The sequence below is a fragment of the Mauremys reevesii genome, linkage group 9 (genome assembly GCF_016161935.1).
Source record: "Mauremys reevesii isolate NIE-2019 linkage group 9, ASM1616193v1, whole genome shotgun sequence".
NCBI lineage: Eukaryota > Metazoa > Chordata > Testudines > Geoemydidae > Mauremys > Mauremys reevesii.
The window spans coordinates 63,188,467-63,205,824 of NC_052631.1; the positions used below are offsets into that span (position 1 = coordinate 63,188,467).

Genomic DNA, 17,358 nt, shown 5'->3' on the forward strand with positions numbered 1-17,358 from the left:
CACAAATCAGTGTTTCATTTTGACACTTTCAAAATGAAATGTTTTGATTTTTTGATTTGAGATTACTTTTTGTTGCAAAATTTCCATTACTTTTATTCTTTGTAATATGAAAACACGCTCAAAATGGAAATGAAATGTTTTCTTTGACCCCCCAATTTTTTGGAATTGCTAGTAAACTGAAAAATCTATTTGCCCAGCTGTAGTCAGGGCACCTAAGCATGCAGGCCAGAGCCATAAGTTGCTTCTAGCTGGGCAAAGGAAGCCCAGATAGAGGGTCCACATGGAAGGCATAGGATGGGAACTGTGAGACTATGTGCAAACTTTTATTATTATAGCGATACCTAGAGGCCTCAGCTGAAATCAGGGCCTCATTGTGCTGGGTGCTTTGCACACAGGTAGTACTAGACAGTCCCTGCCCCAAAGAGCTTGCTACCAGGGACAGTACCCTCTGCAGTGGGGCTTAGGTCAGCCTAACTACTGTTGCATGGAGTATGACATTTTTCACAGCCTTGAGTGATGTAGCTAAGTTGATATAAGTTTTAGGTGTAGACCAGGCCTGAGTTATCAGTGCATCATTTTTGTACTACACTGTAGTTGCCTGACAAGTTGTGACAGGTGTTGGTCTGGCACACCTGCTCACTGTGTAATAAGCATGCACAGCAGTGCACCAAGCATGCAAAGGAGGATGAGTGGCAGTGAATCTCAGAGGCCCTGGTGAGTAGTTATTGCAATGCCAGAGCACTCTGAGTGCTGTAAAGAAAATCTGAGAGAGTTCAGGTGTCTGGGAAGAAGCTCTGGAGACAGTGGAATTTCTCTGGAAACTGGGGTGAATGCATAGGTGCTGGAACTAGGGGTGCTGGGGGTACTGCCACACCCTCTGCTTGAAGTAGTTTCCCTTATATACAGGGTTTATAGTTTAGTTCGGTGGCTCTCAGCACCCTCACTATACAAATTGTTACAGCAGTCCTGAGTGTATGATCTCTAACTCTGGCAGAGTGACTGATTTTTAACCATTCCAGGGTAGGGTGAGGCTGGGGCTATGTGGACAGGTGGGACAGCGGGTGAGATGTAGTGTCTCATTTAACCTGGAGATGGACCTATGCTACATCAGCAGAATGCAGATGTTGGGTGTGTGTGGGAGGGTGTGGGTGTGTCTGGATTTAGCTCTTTATAAAGCTAGAATCCAGCTGTGAAACTTGGGTGAGGTCTGGCTTCCACCCCTTCTGCCCTGTGCTAGGCCTGATCCCTGATGAAAGACAGTTGGGGCCCTGGTAGCTCAGGTAAGCTGCTCTCCCACCATTTCACTTTATTTACATGGATGGTATGTTTGGGGGGCACCCTGAGCCCGGGGATCAGTACAATTATTCCCCCTTTGTCTGTGTCCATAACACCCCCAAACCCTTTGCCCCATGCTTGAGGAGAGGATGGGATGGGGATCAGACAGCTGACCTCTCTGCTATACACCGGGCAGGCTGCTCAAGGTGCCTAAGCACGGCGCCGCGCCTGCCAGCACCAAAGATGGCGGCACAGCGGCTTCACGGGGCGCGCTGCTGCTGCGCCAGCGCCCTTCCCTTCCCACCCGGGAGCTGGCGGTAGCGCGCAGGCTTCCTGAGAAGGGAAGGTGGGTGGTAGCGCCCGGGATGGGGGCGGCTGCGACGGTCACTTGAGCCGCTTCCCACCCCCGCCGCGAATGGAGTCTCCCTCCCTCAGGTGCAGCGCTGCGGGGAGCCAGGCGGCCCTCTGAGACGCGCCCACCCGGGAGCGGGGCCGCTGGTCCCCCGAGAGGTGAGCGCCCCGCTGCTCCCGGCCTCCGAGCAGCCCCGGGGGAGACCCCAACCGGCCGCTGGCCCCGGCAGGGTGCTGGGCATTGCAGGGAGGGGCCCGGGGCAGGAGTGAATGTGTGTGTGTGGGGGGAGCCGGAGGGCCCCCCCGGGGCAGGAGTCAGTGGGGGGGGAGCCGGAGGCCCCCCCCGGGGCAGGAGTGTGTGTGGGGGGGGAGCCGGAGGCCCCCCCCGGGGCAGGAGTGTGTGTGTGGGGGGAGCCGGAGGGCCCCCCGGGGCAGGCGTGTGTGTGTGGGGGGGGGGAGCCGGAGGGCCCCCCGGGGCAGGCGTGTGTGTGTGTGTGTGGGGGGAGCCGGAGGGCCCCCCCGGGGCAGGAGTGTGTGTGTGTGGGGGGAAGCCGGAGGGCCCCCCCGCGGCAGGGGAGTGTGTGTGTGGGGGGAGCCGGAGGGCCCCCCCGGGGCAGGAGTCATTTGGGGGGGGAGCCGGAGGGCCCCCCGGGGCAGGAGTGTGTGTGTGTGTGGGGGGAGCCGGAGGGCCCCCCCGGGGCAGGAGTGTGTGTGTGGGGGGGGAGCCGGAGGGCCCCCCCGGGGCAGGAGTGTGTGTGTGTGTGTGGGGGAGCCGGAGGCCCCAGGGCAGGAGTCAGTGGGGAGCCGGAGGCCCCAGGGCAGGAGTCAGTGGGGAGTGTGTGTGTGGGGAGCCGGAGGCCCCAGGGCAGGAGTGTGTGTGTGTGGGGAGCGGAGGCCCCAGGGCAGGAGTGTGTGTGTGGGGGGAGCCGGAGGCCCCAGGGCGGGTGTGTGTGTGTGGGGGGAGCCGGAGGGCCCCCCCGGGGCAGGCGTGTGTGTGTGTGGGGGGGGAGCCGGAGGGCCCCCCCGGGGCAGGCGTGTGTGTGTGTGTGGGGGGAGCCGGAGGGCCCCTCCGGGGCAGGAGTGTGAGTGTGTGTGTGGGGGGAGCCGGAGGGCCCCTCCGGGGCAGGAGTGTGTGTGTGGGGGGAGCCGGAGGCCCCCCCCGGGGCAGGAGTGTGTGTGTGTGGGGGGGAAGCCGGAGGGCCCCCCCGGGGCAGGAGTGTGTGTGTGGGGGGAGCGGAGGCCCCGGGCAGGCGTGTGTGTGTGTGGGGGGGGAGCCGGAGGGCCCCCCCGGGGCAGGAGTGTGTGTGTGTGTGTGGGGGGAGCCGGAGGCCCCCCCCGGGGCAGGAGTGTGTGTGTGGGGAAGCGGAGGCCCCAGGGCAGGAGTGTGTGTGTGTGGGAAGCCGGAGGGCCCCGAGGCAGGAGTGTGTGTGTGGGGAAGCCGGAGGCCCCGGGCAGAGTGTGTGTGTGTGGGGGGGGAAGCCGGAGGGCCCCCCCGGGGCAGGAGTGTGTGTGTGTGTGGGGAAGCCGGAGGGCCCCCCCGGGGCAGGAGTGTGTGTGTGTGTGTGTGGGGAGCCGGAGGGCCCCCCGGGGCAGGAGTGTGTGTGTGTGTGTGGGGGGGGAACCGGAGGGCCCCCCGGGGCAGGAGTGTGTGTGTGGGGGGAGCCGGAGGACCCCCCCGGGGCAGGCGTGTGTGTGTGTGTGGGGGGGGGGGGCAGGGGCGGCTCTACAAATTTGGCCGCCCCAAGCAATCATGCCTGGGAGGCGCCCCCGAGCCGCGGGAGCAGCGGACCTGCCGCGGGCATGACTGCGGAGGGTCCGCTGTGTGGCGGCTCAGCTGGACCTCCCGCAGCTGCGGACGGTGTGCTGGTCCGGCTCGGTTGAGCTGCCGCCGCCACGCCGGGGGGAGGCCCCGCCGAGCCGCGGGACCAGCGGGTGTGTGTCATGCCTGCGGCAGGTCTGGTCGTCCCGGGGCTCCGGTGGACCTCCCGCAGGCATGACTGCGGCAGGTCCACCGCCCAGCCTGCCGCCCCTGGGAAAGGGCCGCCCCAGGCGGGTGCTTGCCCCGCTGGGCTCTAGAGCCACCCCTGGTGGGGGGGAAGCCGGAGGGCCCCCCGGGGCAGGAGTGTGTGTGTGGGTGGGGGACGCCGGAGGGCCCCCCCGGGGCAGGTGTGTGTGTGTGTGGGGGGGAGCCGGAGGGCCCCCCGGGGCAGGAGTGTGTGTGTGGGGGCGGGGGGGGGGAAGCCGGAGGGCCCCCCCGGGCCGGAGTGGGTGTGTGGGGCGGGAGGAAGCGGAGGCCCCCGGCAGGAGTGTGTGTGTGGGGGCAGGGAGCCGGAGGCCCCGGGCAGGGAGGTGTGTGTGTGTGGGGGGGGGAGCCGGAGGGCCCCCCGGGGCAGGAGTGTGTGTGTGTGTGTGGGGGAGCCAGAGGGCCCCAGGGAGTGTGTGTGTGTGGGGCGGGGAAGCGGAGGCCCCCCCGGGCAGGAGTGTGTGTGTGTGTGTGTGGGGGGAAAGCCGGAGGGCCCCCCCGGGCAGGAGTGAGTGTGTGTGTGTGTGTGGGGAAGCCGGAGGGCCCCCCGGGGCAGGAGTGTGTGTGTGTGTGGGGGGGGAAGCCAGAGGGCCCCCCGGGGCAGGAGTGTGTGTGTGTGTGTGGGGGGGAACTTCGGTGCTGCTTTGCACAGGGGCTTGGCTTAGGCTGCTGCAGGTGGGGTGCCTGAGGCAAAACCAGCAGTTCCCATACAGTGGACCATGGACACTGGTGCTCTGCAGAGCCTTTTGTGGTGGCCTGTGGAAAATTGTCTTGTCACATGGTGCTGGCTATTCATTAAAGGGTGTTAACTAAACAGCTATGGATGCATCACTCTCCTAATGTTCTTTTCCAATGTAAGCAGCCATTGTAGTTGCCACAGTGTTGTTATGGGATCACATACGGGCAAGTAGATTGTTTTGCAGACCACCTACCTGTTTGTTCATGATCATATTGGCAACCCCCTTAAAGTCCCTATCACTGAAAAGCTTGGGGACCTGCCTGTCTTATACATACTTCAAAGTCCTCTTAAAAATATAAGACCTGCAGCAGCTTTCTGGTTTGTCTGGATGTAGGAAACATTTTGCATTTACAGTTCAGACTCCATATAGTGTGTCAGACAAGGTGTGGCTCTTGTGTGAATTCTTACAGGAACCGGGTAACTGCTTCTAGGATGGAAAGTTTTAGCTGTAAATGAGACCATGGAGTCTTGTGATAGGTTCCCAAGTTCCTTGGTCAGGTGTTGAGCAAAGCAGCAAAAAGGTCATTTAAGAAACCTTTTTTCATTTGTCTCAAAGTGTAATATAGTATCCTTCATTTAACACATACCTAGACCTATACCTTAGGGTTATTTACTGCCTGCTCCCATCCCTGTAATAACTGTGTGCTTGCCACATGAAACTGATCAGCAGTAGTGAACATCCTTGTGGAATTCATGGAGACTCTGTCTTACAGTCTTCTCAGGACACAGAAAGCTCAGCTTTTGGTGGGCTGTATTTAAAAAAAAATAAATAAAAGGTAGGGCAGGGAGTCAGTTATGAATATCGTTCTGGTGGAGAGCTTTACCAACTAGAAAACACTGCAAAACCTTCCTAAAGGTAGTCACTCATTTAATCTCCCTTGGAAGCTCTTTTCACATCTGAATTCCTTCAGCTGAGTGCTTTGTCCGTAGCTGCCTCAAGATGCCTTCAAGGCTTTGTGGTCTGCAATGGTCTGGCTCATATACAGAGGGTCCCAATACGTTAATTTCTTTGAAGGTTACCACTGAGGCTGTAGAGGCTGGGTGGGAGCCCCATGGAGGCACTGAGGCACAGGCTTGATGTGTTTACAGCCTAAATCGGGGTGGACAAACTATGGCCCGCAGGCTGAATCCGGCCCGCCAGCTGTCTTAATCCAGCCGTTGAGCTCCCACTGGGGAGCAGGGTTTGGGGCTTGCCTTGCTCCAGCATTCTAGCTGGGGAGCAGTGTCGGGGGCTGCTCCACATCGCTCCCGGAAGCAGTGGCATGTCCCCCCTCCAGCTCCTACATGTAGGGGCAGCCATGGGGCTCTGCACGCTGTCCCTGTCCCAAGCGCTGCCCCCGCAGCTCCCACTGGCCAGGAACTATGGCCAATGGGAGCTGCAGGGGCGGCGCCTGCGAACAGGGCAGCGTGCAGCAGAGCAGCCTGGCCATGCCTCCGCGTAGGATCTGGAGTGAGGAACATACTGCTGCTTCCAGGAGCCACTTGAGGTAAGCGCTGCCTGGAGCCTGCACCCCTGAGCCGCACCCTGGTGCCAGGGGTGGCTCTACATATTCAGCCGCCCCAAGCAGTCATGCGCAGGAGACGTCCCAGAGCCCCGGGAGCAGCGGACCTCCCGCGGGCATGACTGAGGAGGGTCCACTGGTCGCGTGGCTCGGCTGGACCTCCCTCAGCTGCGGACGGTTGGCTGGTCCGGCGGCTCCAGTGGAGCTTCCGCAGTCATGCCTGCGGGAGGTCCAGCCGAGCCATGGGACCAGCGAACCGTCCGCAGTCGTGCCTGCGGGAGGTCCACTGGAGCCGCGGGAGGAGCGCCCCCTCCGCAGTCATGCCTGCGGCAGGTCCGGTCGTCCCGGGGTTCCGGTGGACCTCCCGCAGGCATGACTGCGGCAGGTCCACCGGCCCAGCCTGCCGCCCCTGCCGGCAAATGCCGCCCCACGCGATGCGCTGGGGTCTGGAGCCGGCCCTGCCTGGTGCCCAACACCCCTGCCCCAGCCCTGATCCCTCTCCTGCCTTCTGAACCCCTCGGTCCCAGCCCAGAGCACCCTCCTGCACCCTAAGCCCCTCATCCTCAGCCCCACCCCAGAGCCCGCACCCCGAGCTGCAGTCCTCACCACCTCCTAGCTCTCCACCCCCGTGCCCCAGCCTGAATTCCCCTCCCACATCCTGAACTCCTCATTTCTGGCCCCAGCCAGAGCCCTCACCCCTTCCTGCACCTCAACCTCAATTCTGTGAGCATTCATGGCTCGCCATACAATTTCTATACCCAGATGCGGCCCTCGGGCCAAAAAGTTTGCACACTCCTGGCCTAAATCCTGGAGGAGGCTCACAGCTGCAATTTGCACCAGCATGAGCCTTCATGCTGTTTTCATGTTCAGGTTCAGATGTGATGAATTGCAATAATTCAGTTTAGAGAGGACAAATACATACATAGCTGTGACCAGTTCCTCATCTGGAAGGAAAGGGCAGAGTTTGCCAGCAAAATAAAAGACTTTTTAGTCACTTAAGTTGGACAATCTGGCAGCATATGTAAAAGTAGAACTCTAAACCACCAATGTGCTTCAGCAAGTCTTTGGTAATCAATAGCTGCAGCTCTGAAAACTCAGGGGTTCAACATCTAGTAATGATGCTTGCATTTGGAAGTGCTGTGAACTGGTATTTGCAAGTTGTACTACTGATGTTGCATCAAAGCATCGTGGTTTGCTAAATCCAAGTGCAAGCATCACTACTACCAAGTGCAAGCATCACCAAGGGACCGCTCTTATAGCCCCTGGCAAATATTTCATGGAATTTAAGGCGAGTTGTACTTTAAGCACTGTGGTATTGGATCCTGAGTGAGTTTGAAGTACAGTGTGTTGAGATTCAGTTAGCATTTATTGAGAGCTAAATGTGTAGCCACATTTTTTGTTCTTGTTTTGACAAGGTAGATTTGCTTGTATGGTAAGCAGAGGTTACAAGTTTACACTGAATGTAAATTAGTTTATAAATATAATAATATGCAGTGGTGTGGAACAATAGCTTGTTAAACAATGTAATGAATTTGTAACTTAGACACGTTACATTTATCTATGCATCTTTAACTTAAGAAAAATAAAACAACCAGTAACAGAGGCAGTAGTAGAGAAGACTACCATATTCCTGGTGCTTTGAACAATGATAGCAATATAGCAAGAGATCCTTTGTCTTGCAAACATGACCTGGGTTTTGTATGAAACATTGGAAACAGCAAAAAGAACGAGGAGTTCTTGTGGCATCTTAAAGACTAACACATTTATTTGGGCATAAGCTTTCGTGGGCTAAAACCCACTTCATCGGATGAATGCAGTGGAAAATACAGTAGGAAGATATACCGGGCCTCTGATACCAAGGTTTATATCTCAGGGCCTCCTCTTACTACACTAAAAGGTACTGGACACCAGATATCAGAACATTTGCATACTTGTACACTCCACACAGATAACAGGGAACAAGCTGACCCATCCCAATGTCAGGGCCAAAAGGGTAATATGATGGATAGAGTTGTTTTGTTCAAACCAACATGTACAAAGTGAGAGGCGGCCCCTTACTATGTAGAGGGGTTGTACCTCAATACGTCAGGAGTGATGTGTAACTTGTTTGTACCTCTGTATAAGAATGCACCCCTGAGTGGATGTCTTTGCCCAGCCAAGGGTGCAGTGGAAAGTCCTAACACTGACTGAGCTGAGTCCATTGCCAGGGGGCACATATTTGTAGTATGTCCTGTAGAGTAAAGTCTAGAGGGAACTATCATTGTGCTTCGTTTGACAATAAACCTGGCCGAAGTGCCTTCGTACCTTACTAGAGTGTGTGGTCATTGGGGGTTCTCTCAGGGTCTGCTGTGTAAGCTATCTGCATAGAGCTGAGACAGCACACACAGGAAGCACACGCACGCAGCCGATTGATATCAACATTGAACAGAGCACCACACCGGTAGCGTCTGACAACAATATATACACAGAGAACATGGAAAAAATGGGTGTTGCCATACCAGCTATAATGAGACTAATCAATTAAGGTGGGCTATTATCAGCAGGAGGGAAAAAAACTTTTTTGTAGTGATCATCAGGATGGCCCATTTCCAACAGTTAACAGTTTGTTAGTCACACCTTCTTGTCAATTGATTAGTCTAATTATAGCTGGTATGGCAACACCCATTTTTTTTCATGTTCTGTGTATATATATCTTCCTACTGTATTTTCCACTGCATGCATCCGATGAAGTGGGTTTTAGCCCACAAAAGCTTATGCCAGATTAACACGGCTACCACTCTGAAATTGGAAACAGCCTTTCAATTGATGTTTCTTTTTAAAGCAGCCCTGATTTCCTTATTTTTCTGCACCCTGAAGAGTGTGTAAGTCTTCTGTAGAGGTGGCATTAGCAGAGGAAACTGAAGTGACTTAAGTAAGGGATATCATAAAGACTTTTAGGTTTGTGTATGGCTGGCTGCAGAATGTACTCTTATTGCTATGAAAATGCAGTTTGAGCTGCTAAACCCTTCATGGGTTTACAAATGAGTTTCTAGGTCGCGCTTTTCCTTTGCTGTTAAATATTTCACCATTTGCCTCTTCAGGCTGTGGGATGACAGATTGTAGCAAGAAAGGATTTAAAACTTCCTCCTTTTAGCTTCTTGCCTAAGCATTGGCATCACAATAAGTGGTGTGAAAATTGAATACTTCCCTTCCTTCACCCCCAGACAAGTACTTAAAGTTATTGTAGAACTTTAGGTAGTGAAGCTGTTTCTAAGCCAGGCTTTATTCAGGGAACAAGGGCAATTAAAGACTTCAGCCTACATAACAGGGTGAAGACGTAAGGTTAAACTAAACAGTAATATGTTGACTCATCAGTTAAAGTTTTGACAGAGCTTCCCTTTAAAGATTTTTTTAAACACATACACGCCTCTTTGGGACAGGTCACTTTCTTTATACAAGTTCTCACATTCAGTCTTTTCCCAGAGGAAATTTTGTTAAAAGTTGGTCAATCAGATAAGGAGTCTGTTATGGGACTTTGAATAAGTACGTGCTGTGTCCTGAAAGTTTAAAAATCTCTTGTCCTCTGATAATTCAGACTGCTTGATATCAACACTTGCTTTATGCACTTTACCACAATGGGAACTAACAAACAGGATATTTTTTGCCCTGTTGGAATACAAACAGTTTTAATTTATTACAAGTTGACTTTTCTATAGTCTCCACATTTTAAATTTCAATTGGAAGCCTGGCAAATATCACCCTCTCTGCTCCACTTAGGGCTTCTCTACATAGTGGGGGAGTGCATGCTATGGAGTATGATTTCTAAAACACACTAACCTTTTTACATGGACCAATGAATAGACCTTTCTGGTGTGCATTACAGGTTCCCTAGTGCACTTTCACATAGTGCTTTTTGAAACAGTGCTATGTGAAAGTGTGCTCTGGAACCTTTAATGCACACCAGAAAGGTCTATGTGGACCAATTAATAGGTAACACATCAGTATGCTTTAGAAATCACACCCTTGTAGTGCATACCCCCCCCCCCGAGAAATTACCCCATTGTGTAGCTGAACCCTTAATCTCCGCTTTAAGTGTCAGTACCTCTACATGATAAAATAGTTTTCAAAATATAAACTGATCATTAGGTTTGGACTATAACCCTGACAGTGACTTTTTCCCCCCCCATCTCCCAGTGAATATACACTGATTATTCTTGCTTATTTTTCCTAAAATAAAATCAATCACCTCCAGAACTGTGGTTTCAGTGTAAGAATCTTCACTGCCCTACATGGGGGAAAAATGATGGCCAAAGAGCTTAAGGGAAAAACATAGAATTCCCTGAGTACCAGGACAAGCAGTACCACCACTCTCTGTGTTATCTCTCCTGCCCCACATTGTGAATCATGTCTGACTTGGAGGGGCCATATGTGGGGATGACCTTACATTGTTGGTAACAAATTGTGATGTAGAGTCTTGGCCTAAGGCTGATTCCTGAATGTTATCAAGTCATTCACAAAGGCTATCAACCATCCTTTAAAAGGTAATGATTTTCACTTATTGACTTGGGTTGTATTTCATGTAGTGACCTAGAGGTGAAAGACTTTGTGTCCCATAACCAGGGCTTCTGTTTTTCAGGATATATTTAATTTTGTGGGGCAAAGGTGGTTATTTTTACCAATTTTTGAGTTCTAGGTAGATGTCCAAAACTTGGTGGGGGTTTTTTTGGTGTGGTTTTTTTGGGAGCTTTCTCTTTGTATATACAGTAATGAGTAATTGCTTTAATTTGCCTGAGTGCTCTCTAATGTAGTTCTGTTTCACCAGCAGGGTCTGTGTGGAACAGTTAATATGCAAAATGTTGGTGCACTTCAGAAATCACACCCATTAGTGCGCATTACTATCGGTGTAGACAAGCCCTTAGATACAAGTAACCATTTCTGATGTTTTTCCTGGTGTTTACTGGATAAACGTCAATTTCATTTTTTGTATTGTGGGTCTTTTATTGGTGTTTTTGGTTTTAACCAATAAGCAAATGCCTTACCCGAAACCCATCCCGGAAGCCTTTCAGTTCCCCTTGTTCTCTTTTAAGGAAGTTCACTTTTATTTTTATGCTACAGTGATAGCATAAGAGTGAAGGGGAACCTGAAGCAAATGAAGTGTGGTAAATGCCCCTTTTTACACATTAACCTCTCTTCAGTGTAAATGTTCCAGGTGAACACTGGCTGTCAGACTAGAAAACTTGGAGTAACAATTAGATCAAACAGCCCCCTGTGATGTGGACTTTCAGAGTAAACATTTACATCTGATCCTGCATTACAAATCAGTGTCAGAGTGCATCTCAGCAGCAGAGAAGAACATTCTGTTCTCAGTTTCTCTGATCCTGATGGATGTGCAATAATGGTAGTACTGGTGGTCTTGTAAGATCAGCTGTCTGAAGAGAAAATCCCTCTGAAAAGGGCGCATGTAGGTAGTAGCTAGGTTGAAAGATGTTGGTTTACTTAGCAGTATTTGGGGGGTATGAGTGAGTAAGGTTCACCCATCAAGCTTTGGATATTGTGGCTGTCTCGTTAAAGGCTATAAAACTTCTTACATGGCACACTGACTAATCTCAAAGCACATAATTCAAATCTCTGTGCAAGCACTCAGGGACAAAATTCAAATGTCATGGGACCAAGTACCAAAAAATCAGGGATAATCTCTTGAGTGGGGAGTGGGGACGCTCTGAAAGCCCTTAAGTGTGCATATTTGAGGAGGTCGTTTTAAAAGGAAGTGAAACTGATACTGTAAAATCTGACATTTTATGCTGTTGAAGTTCCTATCTTTAAAACTTTCCTTAACGTGATGCTGACCCAAGAATTTTTGTTGCAAGATCGGGGACTTTCCTGACCTCTTTTTAGCGAACAGTAAATTACAATTGTAACTTAATATGTGAAGTAGAAAATCAGATTTCTTGGATTTTATCAGGACTGTTGCTATATCAAATGAATAAAGCATTTCACCTAGTATTCTAATGCAAAATATGATCACCAGGCTGTGCTTCAAAGTTGTAATGTAGGTAGCACTTACAATACAGTTTGTCTACTTTTTTGTATAGCGCCCAATGTCCAAGGAAAAGCGGGGAATAGATATCAACAAAGAATCCTAATGTACCCATGTGGTGATGCACTATTTTGGACCCAGAAAACTCTCTTTTATGAGGGCTACAAAGAAATTGGCCCATCTGTGAATACCAGGCCACGTTTCAAGTTACACAATTTTCCACTGAGTTTTCTCTTTGTAGTTGACTTGTGTTTCTGTATGCAACTTATTGTCTGTAACATCATCATATATCTTCACCTACATATGGAAGAAATATAAACAGAGATTTCAATGTTTTCCTGAGTCTGCGCACAGTGCTGGTACTGCTACTGCTGCTCATAGCTTTGCCAAGTAGAGTGAAATTAACAAAACTCTGATCTATTTTACTGTTACTTCTCAGAACCTTTTTGGCAGCAGTGGAACATCCAGCTGATTCTGGTTCTCCTTGAGAAACCTCTGAGCAACAGCATCAGAAGGAGTGGAAGGAGGACCCAAAAACAGACTGGGATGGGGTAGCGTAGCAGAGACCTCTTTTCCTCCCGCTTTCATCCCTGCAGCAGCCATTCTTTGCAGATGAGATGGCTTTATCTGTAACTGGCCCATGCCTGGAACTTTCACCTGAAAATTATTAGAATCACCACAAATCTCACCACCTTTTGAAATATAAACTGTATTTCTTTGACTGTACCTTCACAAAATAGCAAAATAGACTGACCTGGGAGTAGAGGATGAAGAGTAGACTGATCCTTTTGTTTACTGATGGAATGTGTAAATGCATTTAGATGAGAGTGGTAGCAATTCGTGGCGAGGACCTTCCCTTCAAAGCAGGTAGGGGCTCTTGCTGGGGTGAAAGAGGCAGAAAGCTTTTTCTCATTTTCAGCATTGAAAGAGGGGTGAAGCTTCAGGTTGGTAAAATGTCTACTAGCTAGATTCTACTACTGGTGGAGCTCCCAAGCAGATCTAGGGTTCTCTCCGGTAGAATTCCCAGCAGCTGATGGCAAGGAGCCTGTACCTCGTTGTAGCATGCCCTCTCCCTAGTCTTCTGTATCTGCATTTGGGCTAATAAGTCCTTTCTCTAGGAAGCACCTGGCAAATTTTTCAAGCCCTGGTTATAACGTCCTGCACTACTGCCTGGTAGGTTGGGCATAAGATTACTATGCTTCCTGTGGCCACTTACTTTTAGTGCTCACTTCACTAAGTTAAAATTTACATATCTTTTGTTTGTAAATAAGTGTAATGAATACTCTTATTGCTTGAGCAATAGTTGAGTTACGAAAATAATCACCATATCATAGCCACCACATCACACTCGTGATGAATTGCTTATCCACCATGACCCTAAGTTCACTTCAGAATCTCAGCTTTCCAAAATACTCTCCACTAAGCGTGAACTACGTTCTTGGCTTCTAGCTGTACAGTGTACATCTGGATGTGTTAAAACATGGTGTTAAGAAGAGTCCAGTTTTCCAAGCAATTTTGACTGCTCTGTAGAACTGTATTACTTACAAACTTCACCAGCAATGATTTTGTAGTTTTTTTCCCCCCAGATAATTGATAGAGCTGGAATAGCATTGAACCAAGAACAGTTCTCTGGGCAGTTTTAATTAAAAAAAAAAAAAAAAAAAAAGCTTATTGGATGATGTAATTGTAAACGAGGAATTTTTTCCCCTGTGCCAGTGAGTGGTGTGCTTATTTCCTATAACAAAAAGTAGTGGAATAAAAAAAGTTAGTAAACCACCATTGTCTCTCCATTACCAAACTTAATTTCTATTGTCTCATATTGGAAGTACTACTTGTAGCAAGTTATTGGGAGATTGTACTTCACGGACATTTCAAAGGCATTAACTATCTGGGGAAACTCCTCCATCTCAGCAAATTGATGTGCCTTCACCATCCCTTGTACCCCTCAAGTCTCTTGTCATCTCTTCCCAATCACCCCAACATCCCCTCCTCCCCGTTTCTCTGTTCCCACCCTAGATTTTCCTGCTTTCTATTAGTGAAGGTCTTTCTCTGTCGCAACACTACTCTTGTTTGCCAGGCCTCTCCTGACCCCTGGGTATGTCTCCGTTCCTAACCCCTGATCCAGGTGTTGGGAGGAAACAAGCAATTCCTCTTTTCCTTGTGCGTCCGGAGAGAAGCTGCCGTTCTCTCTTATTCTGACTCTCTTGCTGTCTGAGTCTAGGGGCATGCATAGCAAGACACAGTTCCTCCTTCAAAAAGTTTATAATATACAATGTGTGTGTGACAGGTTTGGGCCCTTTGGGCTGTCACCTGATGTGCTGGGATGCCACTGACTCAGCCTATTCTGCCAGTTTGGATCCCCTTTACCTGGCCTTGCTGGGTTAGGCTCACAAGCCTCTTCCAGCCAAACACAAGGGTAGGGCCACACCCAGCTGCACAGAGAGACAGAGATCCGCTCTGGAAAGATTCAACCGTAGGGGCTTTCCCCAACACTCTCGTGAGGTACAAACCCAAAGGTTTTATGAAATTCGCTGTCTCCCTCAATGTGGAGGGAGATGTGCACAACTTCTTACCTCTCCCCCCTCCCCCCAGTCAGAAATTACATAAACTGGGTTATATTGTAAACAAGAAATAAGTTTATTAACAACAAAGGTGAATTTTAAGTAAATATAAGAAATGACATGACATAAAGCAGATTACTGACCAAATAAAGCAAAATACGCAAGCTAAGCTGAATATATTTAAGAAACAGGTTACAAGATGTAAATTCTCACCCTAAATGTTATTTTTAGGCAGGATGCAAAGTTACTGTGGTTCCGAGTTCCAGTTATATTCCTTTTCAGACTGGACCCCTGTCTCAATCTGGACCCCTTCCCTTCCTCCCGCTCCCTCGCCTTCCCTTTGGGTGCCTCTAGCAGTCTTTCTTCTTGGGTAGACAGGCCATGGAGAGGAGGAGTCCCGTTTGCTTTCCTCCCAACCCTTAAATAGGATTTACATAAAGTGGGAATCCTTTGTTTCCCAAACTTTACCCCCCTTCCCTTCCCGTGGTATTTTACAAGTCCCAGGTAATATTTAGTATCAGGTGACAAGACCACCTGACACTGTAGTATTACAGTGTCCATGAGACAGGGTTTGGCTACACTTGCAGCTGTACAGCGCTGAGAGTTAAAGCTGTCTTTGTACAGCTGTGTAGGGAAAGCGCTGCAGTGTGGCCACATTTGCAGCATTTGCAGTGGTGTTGGGAGTGGTGCATTATGGGCAGCTATCCCACAGAGCACCTCTTCCCATTCTGGTGCTGTTGGTTGTGGGAAGGGGGCGGAGGGTGCGGGTCATTCTGGTTCCTGTCCCAATGCCCTGTGATGTATCGCTTCACATCCCAGCAATCCCTGTGTTTCCGTCCACATTTGGCGCCATCTTTCCACAGTTTCTGTGCAGCGCGATTCTGTGTTCCGTTTCGGTCTGTGGGAAATGGAGCCCGAACTGCTGAGGAGTATGCTGACGAGTCTCGCCAGCACATCACTTTTGGCAGTTGAGCTATTCCTTAAGATCCAAAGTGACAGTGAGGAGTCCAACAATGATAGCGAGTCGCGTAATGCGTACGACACGAAATTGCTTGTGGCATTCACAGACATGTTCAGCACCGTGGAACTCCGCTTTTGGGCTTGGGAAACCAGCACTGAGTGGTGGGATCACATCGTCATGGAAGTCTGGGATGACGAGCAGTGGCTGCAGAACTTTTGGATGAGAAAGGCCACTTTCATGGGACTGTGTGAGGAGCTTGCCCCCACCCTGTGGCGCAAGGACACGAGATTGAGAGCTGCCCTGCCAGTGGAGAAGCGGGTGGCTATTGCAATCTGGAAGCTGGCAAATCCAGACAGCTACTGATCGGTCGCGAACCAGTTTGGAGTGGGAAAGTCAACCGTTGGAATCGTGTTGATGCAAGTTTGCAGGGCCATTAATCGCATCCTGCTAAGAAGAACCATGACTCTGGGGAACGTGCAGGACATTGTAGATGGCTTTGCACAAATGGGTTTTCCTAACTGTGGAGGGGCGATAGATGGGATGCATATTCCTATTCTGGCACCACCCCACCTAACATCGTTAATTGGAAGTACGTTAATCGGAAGGGGTATTTCTCTATGGTTCTCCAGGCGCTTGTGGATCACCGTACGCGTTTCATTGACACTAACACAGGCTGGCCTGGAAAGGTGTATGATGCATGCATCTTTCAGAACACTGGCCTGTTCAGGAAGCTGCAGGCCGGGTCTTTTTTCCCAGAGCAGAAGATCACAGTAGGGGATGTCGAAATGCCCATTGTGATCCTTGGAGACCCCGCTTACCCGTTAATGCCGTGGCTCATGAAACTGTACACAGGTAGCCTTGACAGCAGCAAGAAATGGTTCAACTACAGGCTGAGCCGGTGCCGAATGACCATGGAGTGTGCTTTTGGCCGTTTAAAGGGGCGCTGACTATCTCTGTATGGGAGGCTGGACTTGGGGGAAAGCAGCATCCCCGTGGTTATATCCGCGTGCTGTACCTCCCATAATATTTGTGAAGGGAAGGGTGAAAGATTCAGTCAGGCATGGACCTCTGAGGTTCAACACCTGGAGGCTGAATTTGCACAGCCAGAGAGCAGGGCTGCTAGAGAGGCCCAGCACAGAGCTGCAAGGATTAGGGATTCCTTGAGGGAGGAATTTGAGGCTGAAAACCAATAGTAATGTTTGGTGCCTTGCACGGGAGTGAAGTGCAGTGGTTACAATGTTAATAGGAATCTGTGTTTGCTAAGCTGATTTGCGGTGCCTGTTTCTTTCCTGGGCTAAGGTATCTTTAACTTTATGCAATAATAAAGACTGTTTTCAAAGCCAAAAATTCATTTATTGAAAAGAAAATTACTTTATTGAAAGACACAACTTTTTTGGAATCTGAAAGGGCAAGGGGGTGAGGTGGGGAACTGTACAATCACAGATTTGCATATGTCTTGTCTGGAGTGCTGTGCAATGACTGCTGCACTTCAGGATGGCTATGCTGCATGGTGATGAGGGTTGAGTGCAGAGGGTAAAGGTCGTAGTTCTCAGGACTGGTTGGTGAACATACAGGTGTTGGAGGCAGCTGGTGGCAGTAAGAACCCGGATGTTGGGGAAGAGAGTTTGGAGCTGACATGGGGGCACAAGGGAAAGAGCTTTGGACAAGGGGTGCACTCCAGGATGCTTACCAGCCGCTCCGTGCTTTGCTTCCTGTGCGCTGTGTTTTCCTTGTGGATCCTGCTTTCCCTCTCCCTCCAGTCCTGCACTTTTTGATTCTCTGTGAGAGATTGGTGCATCGCTTCGTGCAGCATGTCGTCTTTGCTTTTTCGCGGTTTCTTCCGGAGGTTTTGTAGTCTCTCAGCCGGTGATAACACGGACAGCCGAGATCTCGAGGTTGCATCTGTAAAGGCAAAATGCAACACTTAACA

The 17,358-nt window shown here is 50.3% G+C and overlaps 1 protein-coding gene across 2 annotated transcripts in view; it reads left to right on the forward strand.

The window, feature by feature from the left end:
- Positions 1–1,152: 1,152 nt before the first annotated feature.
- LOC120371825 (H(+)/Cl(-) exchange transporter 5) overlaps positions 1,153–17,358 on the forward strand; it is a 105,168-nt gene continuing 88,962 nt past the window's right edge. Inside the window, exon 1 of one of the 2 annotated variants that reach the window (XM_039488121.1) lies at positions 1,153–1,280. In XM_039488121.1, coding sequence (XP_039344055.1) covers positions 1,250–1,280 — 31 coding nt within the window. In that variant the 5' untranslated portion in view covers positions 1,153–1,249. Of the gene's footprint in view, positions 1,281–1,627; positions 1,786–17,358 lie in introns of those variants that run through there. The other variant, XM_039488122.1, reaches the window with a different exon arrangement.